The sequence below is a fragment of the Monodon monoceros genome, unplaced genomic scaffold (assembly GCF_005190385.1).
Source record: "Monodon monoceros isolate NGI ecotype Baffin Bay Population unplaced genomic scaffold, NGI_Narwhal_1 Super_Scaffold_7, whole genome shotgun sequence".
Classification (NCBI taxonomy): domain Eukaryota; kingdom Metazoa; phylum Chordata; class Mammalia; order Artiodactyla; family Monodontidae; genus Monodon; species Monodon monoceros.
This window is the reverse complement of record NW_021703784.1, coordinates 14,728,096-14,746,273: the sequence shown is the minus strand read 5'-3', so window position 1 is coordinate 14,746,273 and position 18,178 is coordinate 14,728,096. Positions and strand designations below refer to the sequence as shown.

The 18,178-nt window shown below is 51.8% G+C and overlaps 1 protein-coding gene across 1 annotated transcript in view; it reads right to left on the bottom strand.

Moving 5' to 3' along the window:
* The window catches only part of DSCAML1 (DS cell adhesion molecule like 1), a 342,693-nt gene that overhangs the window by 5,589 nt on the left and 318,926 nt on the right, over positions 1–18,178 (bottom strand). Inside the window, exons 20-29 of the mRNA XM_029209546.1 lie at positions 15,989–16,128; positions 9,838–9,991; positions 6,455–6,572; positions 5,910–6,073; positions 5,525–5,623; positions 4,589–4,777; positions 3,917–4,204; positions 2,092–2,247; positions 271–301; positions 4–122 (exon numbers count right to left, since the gene is read on the bottom strand). Coding sequence (XP_029065379.1) covers positions 4–122; positions 271–301; positions 2,092–2,247; positions 3,917–4,204; positions 4,589–4,777; positions 5,525–5,623; positions 5,910–6,073; positions 6,455–6,572; positions 9,838–9,991; positions 15,989–16,128 — 1,458 coding nt within the window. The remainder of the gene's footprint in view (positions 1–3; positions 123–270; positions 302–2,091; positions 2,248–3,916; positions 4,205–4,588; positions 4,778–5,524; positions 5,624–5,909; positions 6,074–6,454; positions 6,573–9,837; positions 9,992–15,988; positions 16,129–18,178) is intronic.

The following is an 18,178-nucleotide window of genomic DNA, read 5'->3' as shown; positions in this document are numbered from 1 at the left end:
CACCCAGCTGCTTGATGCCCTCCTTGTCCTCGATGAGTAGCTGGACCCTGGGGATGTCAATGTGTAGCCGTGGGCCCTGGGGTGGCCCCTTCACGGGGGTGTCAAAGCTTCGGTTGTTCTTGCTGTGGAGAGAAGGGCTGGAGATGGGTGACTCGGCAGCCATAACGGGTTGGGGGAGGGGTTTTGCAGGACAGTGGGGTCTTAGAAACCTGTACCCTGAAGGGAGGAAGGGGGAGGGGAGGAGAGAGGAAGCAGCTATGTGACACCCACCTTATTAACATTTCTGCCAAACTCTTTGCATCTGCAAAACAGTAGAGAGAGGGGACTCAGTGAGAATGGAGTCTGAGAAGGATGAGAATTGGAAGAGGCATGGGGAACAGGGTGGGAGACCTTCCTAAAATGGGGCCAGGGCTTGTCTCCTGGGAAGAAATATAAGGAGTTCTGAGACAGTCCAAAACATAAGGTGTCACTGGTCCCAGTTCAGGATTTGGCTAAGTTCTGCTTTCCTTTCCTCAGATTTTTATCTAATAGGGAGATCCTCCCCAAAGCAAAGGGTATGTAAAGTGCTCCATCAGCTTCCTGAATCAACTCTAATCAAACAAAACATCACAGCAGTCTGGAAACGGGCATCAGTGGTAGGTCTATCCTCAGTTATCTGGTGGGGAGAGGAGGGAGTGGGGAATGAAGTAGAGAGGGTCAGTGGGTATCTCCAGATGACATCAACCAAGAAGTTTCATTTCCTTCTCTAGGACATCTGTCCCAAAAAAGTCCATGGATGGATTTGAGGGTCACTGCTTTGTCTCAGAGGAGCCTTGAATAGGTTCAGGACTGTCAGGTTAGGAATTGATGAGAGAGGAGAAGCAAAGGACCCAGGTAATCCACTAGACCTCCGATAACTGAGAATGATCTGTTAGATCAAATCTAGCTTCATGAACGAATTCAACCATCTATCTACCCACTCATGCATCCATTCATTATTGATCTCTCCACCTGTCAATCCATCCCACCCATACATCATGCATTCATTCAACTACCCATCCGTCCAGCCAGCCAGCCAGCCATCCACTGATCCAACCATTCCTCCATTCAACCATCAACCCATCCAACCATCTAATCATCTGTACAACCATCTATTCAACCATTCATCCAATCATCCATTCATACAACCATCTATCCATCTTATCATCCATCTGTCCATCCAAGTATCCACCCATCCATCCATCCATCCTTCCATTGATCCAACCAACTATCGATTCAACTGTCAATCCATCAACCATCCAATCTTCCATCCATCCATCCAACCATCCATCCATTTAACAACCATTAACCACCCACTGAACCATCCTTTCATCTACCCAACTCCTAAACAAACACCCTAGGCAGCCTTGGTCATTCCCTCTTCTGTGCTATTATTGTGCCTTGGCTGTGAATTCTATAAGGGCATGGGCTGTTCCTTCTTCATTCATCTTTACACCTCCAATGTCTGGCAGTATCTACAATACAGCAGATACTCAGTAAATGTTTTCCAGATGTGTGAACAGACATTTATTAAGCAACTAGTGGGTCCTGGGGAAATCAAGGTAAATCAGACCCATTCATGCCAGACTATGGCAGCAGGTGTCGGGACAGGGGATGATATTAAAAATACTTAGCACCTGACAAGGCATGGAAACAGCTCAGTCAAACCAGAGCAAAGTCCTAGAGGCCACTTGGAGGTCTACTCTTTAGTGGCTGGGTCCTAGGAGAGTCTCGGGGATCCTATATAAGAGAATGGAGCACCCAGGGTAGAAGGGAGCAACATCTATTTACCAATCAACATGGAAATGTTTAAATATTTTAACAAGCAATATGGTTTTACCACTGTGTACCTCTAAAAGTCAGCCCTGGTGAGGGCAGGCACAAAGTCCTGGGGGCATAGAGGAGGAAGCAGTGAACAACTAAGGGGTTTCAGAAGGCTGGAGTGGCAGCTCTCCCTTCAAGGGGACACGGGCACTCTCCCTTGTCCAGATGGTGCTGTGAGCCAGTGGAAAGTGGCCAGCGTGGCTGAGGGTCAGCACTCCCTCCCAGGAAGCCCATAGGAAACTCGCCCACCTCGGAGTCGCTTCAGCCGCTTTTCTTTCCTCTTTTTGCGAACGATGAAGAGCAGTGCCACCCCCAGGGTGGCCAGGATGACCGGGCAGCCAATGGTGAACAGCTTCTTCACATCGTCCCCCTCGCCTTGTGCAGACTTGATGGGCGGGATGGTGCCTGAACAGGGGTGAAGAAGGGAGTCAGTTGTCCCTTATGAGTTGAGTGTTATGCAGAGTCTCATGGGCAAGGTAGCCCTTGGACCTCTTTTGCTGCCTTTGGTCTCACTCTGATCTCTACTTCCTGGTGCAGAGCCCCAACTCTCCCCTCTGCTCCCCCTAATTCTGGTCCCATCAGGACAGCCATGAACAGTTGTGTAGTTTTCATACTGCATATGATATTAATGACTTCCTTTTAGAATTTCCCTAAAGTCTCTCAGAGATAGTCTACTCCGCTTGTTGGAGTTCAGTGTTCATTTCTAGAACGCTGAACTTAGATTCCCACATCCAGCTGGTAAGGTTGAGGGGGATGGTGAGGACCGTAGGAGAGAAAAGTCAGGGAAGTGGGATCGTGTGCTCTCTTCCCCAGATGGAGGCAAAAGCCACTCAACACCCTGCATTCTCTCCCTGCTCCCCATCCCGTGGGTGAAATCTGCTAACCTTGGGGGCTGCAAGGAGGCAATGTTGAGTTCTCCTGCTGACATAGCCTTCTGCCAAGCCCCGATGCTTGCTTGTTTCAAAGCCTCACTTAAGAGTCATCTCCTTCATGAAGGCTTCCTTGTTTGAGCCCATCCCCTTCCGATACCACTTTTATTCTGTTTCCTTAACACATAGGTAGACTCAATTTAGCTTGTGACAGCTGGTCCCTATGAATTCAGCCCTCTATGTGCTTAAACGCATGTGTGTGCATGAGTGTGAGGTGCCCCCATGTGGCAGATACCAGTTAGTACTCAGTAAACATCCGTGTGCTCATCTACATTCCCCAGACTTCCTGGCAGTTAGGTTAGAGCCACGTTACTAGTTCTGGACAACAGAGTGCGACTAGAAATGATGAGTTTTCACCTCCTGGCCAGGGCAGTTAGGAGCTGCTGTTTCTTTTTTCTCCCTCTCTTGTTGGTGACCACGGGAGCTACATGTTCAAGGCGGCATAGCTAAAGATGGTGGCCAGCCAACCCTCACAAGGTGTTATGAGGGTGAGAAACAAATCTTTATTGGATCAAGCCATGAAGCTTTTAGTGTGTACTTGTTACTGCAGTGCAGGCTACCCTGTCTTGGCTAATGTACCATCTGAGCAGAGGGTTCTTATAGGGCAGGACCGCAACTGCATCTTTACCTCCCTCTCATCTCTTTTTTCTTTTTTGCGGTACACGGGCCTCTCACTGCTGTGGCCTCTCCCGTTGCGGAGCACAGGCTCCGGACGCGCAGGCCCAGCGGCCATGGCTCACGGGCCCAGCCGCTCCGCGGCATGTGGGATCTTCCCGGACCGGGGCACGAACCCGTGTCCCCTGCATCGGCAGGCGGACCCTCAACCACTGAACCACTAGGGAAGCCCCCTCTCATCTCTTTGAAGCAATGGGTTGCACCTTCAAGGGCCCTCTGTCTTTCGCGTTACTGACCTGCTTGTCTGCCTATCCATCTGTGTTGGTCACAGGTATATCTACCCACTTACCTGTCTACCCGTCTGCTGTTCCTTGGCCTGTCCTTTGCTTGCTTATTCACCTGTCCGCCTTTGTCCCTGACTATAGTCCTGCCTCTTTTCTATTTGTGTGCCCATCTCTTTACATGTCTGCCTCTCTGCCAGCTTCCCTGGCAGCACCTTGCTCCAGCCCTGCCCACCCTTTCCGACTCACTGCCATCGTAGTCCAGGGTGGCGAACTGGGCGGTCTCGTTGCCGCAGCCAGCGCTGTTGCAAGCCCTCATGCGCAGCTCGTACCACGTGGCCTCTCGCAGCTCGGTCAGAAACACCTCCCCGGACCTGTTGGCGCGCAGGCCCTGCCAGGCCCAGGTGCCCTTGGGCCGGTACTCCAGCACGATGGCTGTGATAGGGCAGCCCCCGTTGCTCCAGCCCTGCAGGTTAAGCCGAGCATGTGTGGAGTTGATGTGGGTGAAGAGGTGCTGGTCTTTGCTGAAGGAGGGCTCTGGGGGGCCAGAGGGAGAGAGAGAGGTTAGAGAGACTGGGAAAGATTTCCCTGGGCAGCTGGGACCACAGTGGCTCCAGGGGATCGGTGGGAGGCGCAGATGGGAGTAGGGATGCTCCAGGGGACAGAGGGGGAGGAAGAAGAGGAGGAAGAGAAGGACAAGGAGAGAAGGGCCTGGCCAAGGAGGAAGACACATGCAGGAAAGAGGAAGGGGTGAGCCACCCATCTGCCATCCCACCGCAGGGAAGCGGGGCCAGTTTCTGCTACCGTGACTCATCCGATGCTGTGGTGATGGGAACTAAGTGGAATCTCCCCTTGAGTCTCCATGCTCCCCTGTGCCCTCCTTCCCTACCCCAGCAGCCTTCCACCCGCCCTGGGCCTTACCCCGCCCGTGGGTCTTGGCCTCGATGATCTCACTGATGCGCCCGGAGCCCACGCTGTTCTTGGCCGCCAGCTTCACCTTGTACCAGGTGCCACACTTGAGGCTGTCCAGCCTGAAGGACCGCTCGCTCGAGCTGACGAACACATCCTTCCACTCCTCGCTGTTGTCCACCGAGTACTGCAGCACGAAGCCTGCCCGGGAGGTTTGCCTGGCTCAGGTCGGGCAGGGTGGGGCCTGGGGTACCCCAACAGGCATCATGGGGCTGGGCGCCGCAGGGGGCAGGGGGTGCTTTGGCCGCTGGGATGGGGTGGATGCAAATTCGATACAAAACGGAAAGGCCTTTGGGTGAGTTGTAGGGCTCTCTCCTGTCAGCGCTTGTGTTAGGGTTGGGAAGCCAAGGTGGGGCGGGGAGCAGAAACCGGAGCTGTGAGGCTTACAAGGAGTCCTATTTAGACCCTGCTTCTCCATATTTAGTCCCCTGGCCCCGAAGCATCAGCATCACTTGGGAGCTTGTTAGACATGCAAATTCTCAGCCTCCGCTCCAGACCCCCTGAATCAGAATCTGTGCTCTTACAAGATCCCTTGGTGATTCATATGCATGTTTAAGGTTGAGAGGCACTACCTAGAACATTTGTCTCCTTTTACAGATGTGGAAACTAAGGCCCAGAGAAGAAGACAGGCTTCCTAAGAAAACAGACTGCCTCAGGCTCGCACAGCTCACCAGTGGCAAGGAGGGTGGGTGTTGGAAAGCCCAGATGTCTAGGCTGGTATATTTTCCAGGGCACTTGGGTAACTTCCCTGTGGTCTGAATCGCCCCTCCCCCATTATTTCCTAAGCATTATGAGGACAAGCAGGGGGAGTGAGCGAAGCCCTTCCTCTGCCCCTGGGCCCAGAATTCCTTCCCCTGCCTCCCCCCTCCTCATCCAGACCCCTCTCACCTCGGATGGAGCTGCCCCCATTGTCACCTGGAATCCAGGTCAGGGTGATGGACGAAGCGGAGGTTTTGGAGACAGTTAGGCGGGGTTGGTCCGGGGGAACTGTGAGGGGAGAGCCACCAGCCCGCACCAGAGGGTTAATCTCTGACATTGGGGTGGGTTGAGGGTGAGGGGCTGGCTGTCCCACCCTCTCGGTGCCACCCTCACACTTGCTCATTCTCCTCTCTAGCCCTCCTGCCCCCGCTTCCACGGGGACCCTCTGATCCACCAAGGGTCTGTCTCCCCAGTGGCGGGTCTTCTTCTTCCTTTCGACAACCCTCTCTCTCACGCGATGGAATTCCTCCATCCCTGTCGGCACCAGAGCCCCACCCGCCTCGCAGCGTCTCACCTTGCACCAGAAGGTTGACGATGATGGTGTCGAAGCCCCCAGTGTTGGTGGCTGTGCAGGTGTAGTAGCCCGAGTCCTCAGCCTTCACTGCGCGAAGCAGCAACGTGCCATTGGTGTGGATGAGCCAGTGCCCGTCCATGGACACGGGGATGGCCGAGTCTTCGCTGCGGGGGTGGGGATGGGTTATATAGCAGGCATCCCCTCCTCCGGGGGCCTCCCCCAGGTCTGCAGGCAGTTGGAGCTGGGAGCAGTAGGGGGCTGGCTCGGGGACCCTGGATTCTTGGGCTGTTACTCAGTGCTTCCCGGGCATATCCAGGAATCTTGGCCTCTTCCATCACCCAGGGAAGGGAGATCCTTGGCAGCCAACGGAGGGGAGCCAGGGAGGTCAGGCGTGTGTGTGAGAGTGGTAGCCGTGTACCTGGCTGGGCCCCTGCAGACCTGGAGGTGACTGAGTCACTGGAAGGGAGGGACATTTGTTCTCTTCATGGCTTTTCTGCTGTGCCCATCTCTGGGGGTCACCTATCCCTGAGGGGTTCTGCACACACCTGTCCTTGGTCCACTTCACAGCAGGGGCTGGGTCTCCCACTGAATTGCAAGGCAGCCGGACATCTCTCATCCAGGGTGTTGTCACAGTGCCCCCAAAGGATATGATCTTTGCTGGGGCTACAGGAAGGAAAGGATGAGAGACACCCCACTTTTACCACCAGCACCGCACTGGCTCCCCTTTCTCAGGGCTCCTGAATTTACAATTCAAGTCCTCTTTCCCCTACCTGACCACTACCTTGGGCTTGGGGTGGGGGGAGAGTCCAGGAAATTTCAGATGCGAGTCATTGATACGACAAGCGCTTATCAAATACCTGTTTGGGCCAGGTATCACAGGAGGCTCTGAGGGGCCACAAAATGAATCAGATCTATTCCCTGTCCTCAAGTTGCTTGCCATCCAAGAGGGAGGCAGATACTTAAAAAAAATCATCAGGGTGAAGAATACTATGGTAGGGGTAGAGACAAGTAACCCTAGGAGCAGAAAGGAGGAGGAATGAACTCTGGCAATGCAGTGGTGGTGGAGGTGAAGGCCAGGGGCGGCTTCTGGAATTGGCAGCTTTGACTTGAAACTTGAAGGCTAAGAAGGAATTCACCACACAGAGAAGGAAAGGCATGTCGGAAGGGGGAACGGCACTGAGTAGAGGCACGGGGGCCTGAAACACACGATGGGTGGGAGGATCCTTTGGGGCGACCAAAGCCCAGGGTGAGTGAAAAGGGGGCAGCAGAGCCGGGGCCAGAGCGGTGAGCAGAGGCAGGAGGAGAGCGAGCAGGGCTCTGCTGGCACCTCAAGGAGGCTGGGCTTCCCCTTGAGGTCACGAGGAGGCTTACACGTAAGTAGTGGTATGTTCAAAGCAGAGTTTTAGATAAATCCCTGGCTGCTTGCAGAGGATGGTTTGGTGGAGGTGATCTTTTTTTTTTTTTTTTTTTGTGGTACGCGGGCCTCTCACTGTTGTGGCCTCTCCCGCTGCGGAGCACAGGCTCCGGACGCGCAGGCTCAGCGGCCATGGCTCACGGACCCAGCCGCTCCGCGGCATGTGGGATCTTCCGGACCGGGGCACGAACCCGTGTCCCCTGCATCGGTAGGCGGACTCTCAACCACTGCGCCACCAGGGAAGCCCATGGTGGAGGTGATCTTGCAGGATGAAGACCAGGGACAAGACGGTGGCTGGAGTGCAGGTGAGAGGTGATACCGGGTGGTGGAGAACAGACTAGGGGCTCAAGGGAAGACATGTCAGGACGTGAAGTCTCCCTAGTTTTGGGGAAGAGATAGAGGGGGAGGTGAAGGTGACTTCCAGGATCCCAGCTGGGCCAACCAGATGGGTGCTGGTGCCCTCGTGGAGTTGAGGCCCACAGGGGGAGGAGCAGGGTAGGTGGGAGAGACGGGAAGATTCTGCTCATGCTAAACCTGGGGGACGCCCACGGGGGTAGCTGGAAAGCAGGTGGATATAAATGCTTTGGAGCATGAGAGAGATGACTGGACCACACTGATGGGCACTCAGCAGCAGACTGACTGAGGTCACCAGGAGGGGGACTGCGGATTGACAGAGGAGTGGCAGAGCCCTGGGGTCCACAACATGCAGGCGCAGAGGAGGAAGGCATGTCCCCGGGGAGACAGGAGCACCCTGAGGACCCTGATGCACAGGCGGCATCACGAAAAGCAAAGGGAGGCAAAGATGCCAAGGGCCCAGCGAGAAGGTAGTCGTGTCAGGCACCTTGGAGATCTCCAGGCCCAGGGTTGAAAGTGTTAAATTAACCAAGCAACCACGTGCTTCAGGGGGCCACAGCCCCACTGAGCCACGGGACCCTTTTTGGGGAGAGGGAAGATGTAAGGTGGCTGAGGAAGCAATGCTTAGAGGTTTGGGTGCAGGGAATGGAGGTTCCTCTCCTCTGAGGGCAGCTGCCTGGGGAGGACCGCTGGGGGCCAGAAAGACGTGGACTGGACAGAGGGGCCCAGTGAAAACAGCCTCCATCGCGGGCAGAGAGAAGTGTTGGGGGCCTCGGGGATGGCGCCAGGGGCTCTAGAGATCCCGTTCTAGACCCAGTTCTGCCCTGTGGCTGGGACTGGCTCCTGTCCCTCCACCTCCCAGGGCTGCTGTGAGGACAGAAGTGCATGATGTCCACATTCGAAGAAGTATGAAGCCCTCTGGGAACGTGTTCCATTTGATTTCCACAGGGGAAGGGGCCAGCCTTCAGCCAAGACACCCAGGCTCTCAGACCATGCTCTGGGCCAGCGCCAGCTGTCCTGGGAGGATCGGAGGCCCTGGGCCCCTTCCCTCTTGAAGGATACAAGTCCAGAAGAAGGGGTGGGTAGCCCCTCTGGGAGGAGGGGCCAGTGGAGGTTAGACACCTGAGGCCGTGTGGAAAGAGCCCTGACTTGGAGCCAGAAGAGCTAGCCCACCACTCTCAGCTGTCTTTGCAGACCGTGCCACCCCGGCCTCAGAGTGTCCACTGGAAAATGGGATGACAGCCCCCATTGGCAGGGCAGCTGCGGGCCCTCCGTTCAATGCCCGCTGACCCTGAGCCTGAGGCCAGGGAGGGCAGGCGCCTCTCGGGTCTCAGCCAAAGGAAGCTGGTCACCCCTGGAGGGCGGCTGGGCTGAGGCAGGCACCAACCACCCGAGCCCTGGTCCTGGGGCCCCAGGGCTACAGCGACAGGTGGCTGTGGGACGAGGGAGGGCCCAGGGAAGCCCAGGGTCAGAGTAGAGGCTGGAAGTCTCGGGCCTGTGTGGCTAAGTCCCATGCCCCAGGGTTAGCGCAGGGCAGGCGGCCCGGCAGCTCCGCGAGGTGGCCTCTGTCTCGATCTTGGGCTGAGGCCTCAGAACTGTCATTCCCTGTAAAGTGGGGGTACACGTGCCCCCATGCCACACTTATGCCCAGGCCAGGGGTTCAGCGGGGCACCAAGAATAGACATGGTCTTATTCACCCTGCACGCCCCATCTAGCCCACAGTCTCCTTCGGCATGCCCCCTGTAAATGTCTGCTGGCTGAATGAACCACCGATCAGTGGGGTCACCCCTGCCTGAGGTGTCCCGGCTTTGGAAGGAGGGGGCCGTCTTGGCAGCTCTCTGCGCCGTGGAAGCAGTGTACCTCACCTCAGTCCCCTCTGGAGGAGCTGAGCTGGGCTGGAGTTGGGAGCTGGGGACCAGGGTACATTACGCCCAGCGCCCCTGGCTAGCGGTGCTGCCTAGAGCCTGTTGTGAGGCTTTCTGGGAGTCAGGGGGCAGCAGAGGCCCGGTCTTGGTGCGTGCAGGAGGGAGGCGGGCGGCCGGCCAGCCCCTTACAGCCAGGTCACCGACAGGGTGGAGGGAGGACATCCCCTCCCGGGGGAGAACCGAAATTCTAGGCGGGGGCGGCTTCTGCCCTCTGCCGCAGTCCCGGGCTGCTCACCCTTGCCAGCAGGCTCGATGGTCACCTTCTCGCTGCCGTTGCCCCGGCCGGCAGAGGTGACGGCAGCCACCCACAGCAGGTATTGCTGTCCTCGGTTTAGGTGGGCGATCCGGTAGAAGAGCTGCTCCGGACTCGTCTCATACTCGCTGGGAGCCTGCGGGGCAGAGGGCAGAGGCGAACGCATGCTAAGACCCAAGTCCCCTGGGCCTCCACCTCCGCCTCCAGGCTTGCTGGGGGCCCTAGGCTCGGAGGAGGTGATGGCCGGGTTGGGGGCCGGGGAGGCAGGATCCTGCCTAGTCTGCCCTTTCTGGTTTTGGAGCCACAGTGAACAGAGTTTGCCCTGGACTTGGCACGGGGCTCGGCCCTGGGAGCTGACGGGCCTGCTCTGGTGTGTTGCTGGGTCAGCCTCAGTTTACCTCTTGGACTGATCTAGGCGCTGGCCACTGTGGCTCCAGGCCAGGAAATGTGAGTGTTCTAAGTGAGAGATGGAGGAGAAGGGAGAAGCGGGGAGGGAGGGTCTCAGGAAAACCCTGAGTAATGGGAGTCTCTGGGAAGAAGCTAAATTACTACATTTGCCTTATTAGGGCTGTAGACAGGCTCCCCCAGCCTGTCCCCACTCAGAGTCACCTCCCAGCCCTGCTGTCTAATTGCTGCTCCTTCATTCCTGCCCCCTCCCCCACCTCTGGGGGAGGAAGGGGTGGGAGAGGGAACTAAGACACCTTCGGGGGCAGCACTTTATTAATGATTAGTGGCATAGATCGCCATGTATATATTTGTAGGTTATATAAATCTATAAAAGTTTTTAACCAAATGACAGCTTTGACAAGTTGCCAACAAAACAATATCGGATCCCAGTGGTTTTACCAGTTGCTTTGATGAAAAGATTACGTCGTCTTGGAAACCAGAGGCTCAGATATTGAAATGAATTTGAGAAGGAGCTTTTGATAAGCGCTAGTTTGCAGACCTCCTGTCAGCCCCTTCCCTGGTGCAGGCGGGATGGGGCTGACTTTCATTTTATTTTATTTTTTGGTCAGCTGTGGGGAAGGGAAAGCAGGACAGCACCAGGGCCTCTTTGACATCAGGGAGGAAGTCTAGGGAGGGGGAGCAGCCCCGGAACAGATGGGGGACCCCCAAGGCCAGAGGGAGCTAATAATTAGTTATCTCTGCAGTCACGGGATCCTGCACACACACGCCTACATGCACACGCTCACACGCACACGGACATGTAGACACATTCACGCACGTGCTGAGGAACAGACCTCCAGACAGATATGGGGTCACAGAAGGACATTCTCTGTCCGCCATGGGAGGGCTGAGGGGCCCAGTGACTTATAATAGGAGAAAACATCCTTTTTGGCCCCAGACTGTCTGCAGGGAGATGCTCGGGAGAAGGTACAGGCATCCCCACAACACACACAGAGCTCCCTGGCAAACTCCTCCTCCTGCCTCCCCTGTGGAGATCTGGCCTTGAATCCAGGAGGTCCCTGAAAGCCACCCTGAGCCCTAGTAGTTGCGAAGTCCTCTCAGGCTGCAGCACTGGGGGACCGTGTGGGTATCTGCAGGTCATATCTGAGCACAAGGCAGGGCAGGGCAGTGGCTTTGATACCTGCTTGCCTCACTTGCTATATGATCCACAGTGTCTCCCATGGTTTCTGGGGCCTCAGTGTTCTCTCCTACTCACTGAGAGAGCAATACAGCTCCGCCTACCCTGTGTGGTTACAGTGAGGCACATATGAGGCAAGGGGTGTGCAAGTCTTTTGTAAAAGGGGAAATGGTCTTCTCCTGGCACATTTTTCTGTGAGGGTGGAGGTGTGTGTGTGTATGTATGTGTAGAGAAAAGTTGAGTGTACTTGCTTGTGTGTGTCAGTGTGTACCTGAATGTACATTTGTGTCTACACAGGGCAGGAATGCTTTGGCTTCCCCCTGAAGGCATTAGCATATTACCCAGATCCTGGGTGCCTTCTTTTAACCTGGATTCCCCAAGAATGTCCTGAAATCACTTTCAGAAATATACAACTCTCCTCCCAAATAAAGTCCCAGTGAATCAAAGGTTAAAAAAAGGTAAAACTATGAAAGAAGAAACTATAGGTTAATATTTATCTGTCCTAATAACAAAAATAAAGGCAAAAATCAAAAATGATTTATAAATTTAAGTTATACAAAAAGAAAACCTATGGTATAATAAAAACTAGAATCAAAGGCAAGCAAATACTTGAAACATATATGATCAAAAATGGTTATTATCCTTAATATGTAAAGAGCACTTACAAATCAATAAGAAAACCACGATACACCCAAATAAAAAATGGACAAAGGATATGAATTGACAATTACCCAAAGATGAAAAAAACTGCCAGAAAACACATAGCACTAATCAACCTAACTAGTAATCCAAGAAATATAACTTAAAACAAGACCTCTTTTTTTTAAAAATCCCAACTGTCAGAAAAAGAAAAATATATAACACCTTGGATTAGTATGGGCACAAGGAAGAAGTATATACTACTTATAATGCTGTATAAGAAGTATAAATTGGTGCAAAATTTCTGGAGTAATTTGCAAACGTGTATGCAAACCTTAAGAATATTCCTACTCTTCGTGACCCAGGAATTCCTATAGAAATTTAACCTAAGAAAAAAATAAAACATGTACATAAAAACTTTTATGAAGAACTCTCAATGAAACATTATAATGGTGAAAAATTAAAAACATTAAATATAGAATAATTGGGGGACTGGCTAAATAGATTATGTACATACAGATAATATTTTAAAAGAATACTTGATGTCATGGGAATTCCCTGGTGGTAAAGTGGTTAGGATCTGCATTCTCACTGCCAAGGGCCTGGGTTCAATCCCTGGTCGGGAAACTAAAATCCCACAAGCCATGTGGTGCAGCCAAAAAAAAAAAAAAAAAAAGAGAATATTTGATGTCAAGAATATTTCAATAAAAAAGAATATTCGATGGTGTGGGAAAGTCCCTTCATATGTTACATGAAAAATGCAGATTATATCACATTGTGTAAAATTTTATTTTAATTTTGTAAAAAAACCAAAACAAAACCATGGTATACGTACAGATCAAAGACTGGAAGATTATACACCAAAATGTTGCCAATGTTTATCTTTAGGGAATGGGAGTACAAGTAATTTTTACTTTCCTCTCTATATTTTATATATTTACAGAATTTTCTACAATAAAATTGTATTATTTTGATAATCAGAGAAAAACAACAAGTGTATTAAATTGTTTGGTAAAATTTCTAACAGGACTCAATGCAGCTCTGGCCAGCCCTAGGGCGTAATTCCTGGGATCCTGCACCATATGTAGTTTCCCACATCTATTCCGAGGATTCCGCACACACAAGTTCATACACTCCAGTATGTACACACACAGACTCACGTGCATTTGCCTCTCACCCCACACTCACTCCCACAGTCTTGCACCATCACACGTCCACGAGTGTGCCCTCACTCCTGGAGCTCTTTCATAAATGAATTTGTGATGCAGTTGTTTGGAATCTGGAATATATTTCTGCAAAGCAATCATATTACACAATCACACGTGGTGGTTAGGTCCCCTGGTCCCTCGTTCAGCCCAGTCCCTGCCTTGCAACATGGCTGAACTGCAGTTCTCATCACACTAGCACACCTGCCCCATCCCCCATGTGACAATGTCTGATGGGAAATCTCCCCAGGAGAGAGGAGGTTCCTCCATGCTCGGGGCATGAAGAGGAAGGAGGGAGGGTCCCCAGGTCTCCAGCAGCAGGAGGAGGGCATGGGGACCAGGCACACTGCTCCAGAGCCTGGGACATGTGTCCCCAGCCAGTTGACTGGGCATCCTGGAGCCTGAGTTAATGAGGAGGCTGCGTTTCCAGATACCAATCCCTTTGAAAGACTTCATTATCAGAGGAAGTAATGACCATACAAACCCAAGCTGGAGAATGAGTTCCCACCCTCTCATCAATTTATGAAGGGAAACTTGCCCAACGTCTAAGGCTTTACAATTGCCAGGCTGCTAGCAATTCATTCATCAAACACGTATTCTTTGACAATGATGTTCCAGGCACCATGTTCCACAGCTGGGGACCCAAAGATGAATAGATAGATGCTGCCCTCGTCCTCACAGGGCCCCTCAGACCAGTGCGGGAGACAGGTGAGTGAGCAGCTGCCAGCGAATGCATTCAGCGTGTGCTAGAGGATGAAGAACATGCCATGGGCGGTAGGATCAGCGGGGGCAGAGGGCTGGGGGGTGGAAGGCAGAGCGGCTGTCCAGACGGTGACAAGCCGAGTGTAACAAGAGCCTAGGACGTGTGTGTGTGGGAGGGGCAGGAGGAGGGGGCAAAAGGGGCAGAAGACGTGGCTGAAGATGTTGATTGGAAAATTGGTACAACCCCCCAGCAATGGCAGGGTGTTCTCAACCTAACACCTGCGGACCCCGTGATCCAGCAGTTCCTCTCATAGGCCCAACAGGAACGCATACACAAGAGCACCAAGAGACACGGACAAGAGTTTTCACAGCAGCACCATCTGTAATAGCTCCAAACGGAAAACTACCCAAATGCCTATCAACGGATAACACAATGGATAAATTGTGATACATACACGTAATTGAAAACTATACAGAAGTGACAGTGAGCGATCTCTAACCACACAGAACAATATGGATGAAATTCACAAACCCAAAATAATGTTGGGTCAAAGAAGCTAGGCAAATGGTGTGTGTGTGTGTGTGTGTGTGTGTGTGTGTGTGTGTGTGTGTGTAATATAAAGTACAAAAAAGAGGCAATGCTACTCTGAAGTCAGGATGGTGGTTACGCCTGCAGGGGGAGGGTGGTGACCTTCTGGGGTGTTGTCCTGTTCCCTGCTCTGGGAATCCCCCCTTCTGCATACTTGGATGTGTGAAAATTCATGGAGTTGTATAGTCATCATATATGTACTTTTCTGCATGTGACGTAGTGGCTGTGAGGATGGAGAGGAGGGGACGGAGTCATTGAAAAGACATTTCTGGGCTTCCCCTCTGGTAACAGAACTCTGGCCTCACTGGTGAGGCATGGGGCCACCTACGGCTCAGAGGGTAATTCAGAAAGACCACAGGAAAGCAGAGGACAGAGGATGAGATGATGACACAGTTACCGAGCAATTTCAGGGCAGCTTTCCAGGCTGCCGGAAGCTCATCTGCAGGTGCTGGGGCTGCTGTCACATCACAAGTTGCTGATGGAGGGAGAAGCTGGCCTCCTTCTGCTCCCTGCTCTCCCCGGTCCTGAGCACATCCCTTGATAGTACTCACGCCTCCCCCGCAGGGAGGACCCCTCTGCTTTTCTCACTAGACTGAGAGCGCCCCAAGGGCAGGTGTCTTTGCACCTGCTCTTGTAACTATAAGAGGTGTGCTCTAGAGCAGTCACCCAGCAGAACTCTGGTTGAGTGGCTGGAGATAAGGAAAGAGGCAGAGGGAAGGATGCCTATTATGGGATATGGATGCATATCCCACGGCACCTGCCCTCATCCTCTCCTCCCTCTTAGCAGCTCTCAATAGAGGGCAGGGGTTAGCCCCCCGCACTGTGCCCCAGCCTGGGGGCTGCCCACTTTGCTCCCAGGTTTAGGCAGATAGAGCTATCTCTCAGTCCTCTCCCCTAGGCTAGGCCCAGACCCTGGCCCAGAGAGAGATGCCCTTGCCTTCCCCCATCTTCTCCTCTCTCTTCAACTGGCGCCATGCTGAGGGGGCCACTCAGGGTAGAGCTCCAGCAGCCCTCCAAGCCAGGACTGATCATACTGAAAAGTTGATTCATTTCCAAAGGCCGTGGGCCAGCGAGTCCCCAGTCCAGAGCTCTGGGATCTGCTAGGAGCTTCCTTGGTCAGCCAGACCAGAAGAGCCGAGGCCCTGTCCTCCCACCTGCTTGAACGTGACCCCTGACTCAAAGGAGCTTCCAGGGCTTGTGATAATCTTGCAGCCTCTGGAACAGAGGACTGACCCAAGATGGACTGGGGTAAGGCTTTAGCCACTCTTGGGTGACCAGTGCCCATACTTATCCATGAATCCAAGAAGAAGCACAGATATAAGCAGCCCCAGGGTTTGGCTCAGAAGCCAGCTGATCTACAGGTACTTTCTCTTTCTCCTGTCCTGCTCATCATTTGGCCCTGGGCCCACTTACCGGCTGGCCAGACCCGGGGCTGAAGCAGAAGATGGTGTACTTGCGGATCACCCCGTTGGGCTTGGTTGGGGGGAGCCATGACACAACCACACTGCTAGCGGATGAAGGGACAGCTTTGATGCCAGCGGGGGGACCTGGAACTGAGCAGGGGAAGGTCGGGTCAGTTTAGAGAAAGGAGGAGCAAAGCCTTTCGGAAAGAATGATAGGGTGGGGAGAGTGAGGCAGATCAATCTGGGAGTGCTTCCTGAAGGAGGCATCTCTGAGCTGTGGTTTAAAGGAGGAGGTTCTAGCATGGCAAACAGGTGGTGATTATTAGGGGCTTGTAACAAAGTCTCTGAGATGGAAGCACTGGGAGTGGCCAGTTTCAGAACTGTTTGGCCAGAACCAAGGACTTAAGATACACAAGAAACAAACAGAACCCATAAGGAATTCATCTTGATCCCAATGACCCTAATCTGATCCCCACCCCAATGCTCTACTAACGAAGCTTGTACTTAGGCCAAACAAATATACAGGTCAATTTGCTTTTTGCCCTGTGAGCTCCTTGAGGCTGGGGACTCTAGAGACTCACAGAGCAGGCCTCCTCCCAAGGGTCAAGGGTCAGTGGTCAGCCAGTGGGTGACTGTGTTTCCTGTCATGTGCTCAGGGCACTGCCCTTGGGGGACTGGCTAGGCCCTTTCTCTTTTCAGGAGGGAAAGTCTACTTTAGAATTGGCTGAGAAATCCATCCTAAGTGGATCCAATCTGTATGGATCCTGACCTCCCCTTGCTCTCATGTCTGAGCCTGCCTGGCCTGGCTGGGGCCCCAGGGCTCTGCCTGGGAGACTGGAAGCATCCTGTTTGCAGCCCACAGTCTCCTTCTTCGTCTTTCCCTTGTATTGTTGTGACTTGTCTTCCCTCCTGGGAGCTTTTATGCTCCTTTGAAGATTGTGATGGTATCCTATTCAACTTATTTTACCTTTCTGAGCCTCAGTTTCCCCATCTATAGGGACATAACAACCACATTAAAGGTCTGTAGTGAGAATTAGTGCTAATTAAAATAATTAGGCACGGTGCCTAACACACAGAAGACACTCAATAGATTGTAACAACTAGTATTTTTGCATTCCCTCCCGTGACTCTCAGCTTTTAGCACCTACTTCAATTTTTTAAATCTAATAAGTGGTCAACAATTCTAGGTTAAATAAAATAATTAAAAACAGCATCATCATCCATCCGGGGACCTGAACCCAGAAGCTCGCAATCATCCTTAACTCTGTCCTTTCTCACTGCTATAGCCTTGCCATTTACCTCTGTTAGCGGTCTCTGCAGTTTCGGGAGGCAAGGGGGTCTATGGATGGCCACTGAGGCAATTTGCAGTGTTCAAATCTTCTCTGTCGTTGCATACTTTTTTTTTCTTATCAGTTATTGAGAGAAATATGTTGAAATCTCCCACTACGATTATAGATTTATCTATTTATCCCAACACTACAGGTAGTGCTGTTGGTTTTTGTTTTATATATTTCAAGGTTATTAAGTTCATAAAAATTTAGAACTGCTTTATTTGCCTAGTAAATTAAGTCTTTTACCATAACAAAGTGTCCTTCTAAGAGTGAGTTTTTGCCTTAAAGCATACTATGTCTGATATTAATATTCCGGTTTTCTCTTAGTTTTGCATGGTATGTCTATCTTTTTCCATCTTCTCATGCTTAACTTTTCTACACCATTATGTTTTAGATGTCTCCTATAAACATCACATATTTGGGTTTTGTTTCATTGCTAGCCAATCTGGCAATCTTTTAATTGGAGAATTTAGTCAATTTATCTTTAATGCTATTACTGATATATTTGGGTTTAAATATCCCATCTTACTAAATACTTTCTATTTGTCTCACCTATTGTTTTCTCCTTTGTGCCTTCTTTTGGATTGAGTATTAAAAATACTCTATTTCCCCCTCTCTGTTAGTTTTACAGTCTTTAATTACTTTTAGATTACAATGTGAATCTTTGCCTTACCAAAGTCTAACATTATTAATTGGCACTTTTCTTCTCAGACAATGCAAGGACTTAGAACTTGCATTTACCTTCTCTCAATTTACATGTCATTGTTGTATATTTTAATTCTGTATATATTTTAGATCCCCCTTCAAGATGATGACATGATCACCATTTTACGCAATCAATATCGATTTTGATTTACCCATATGTTCAC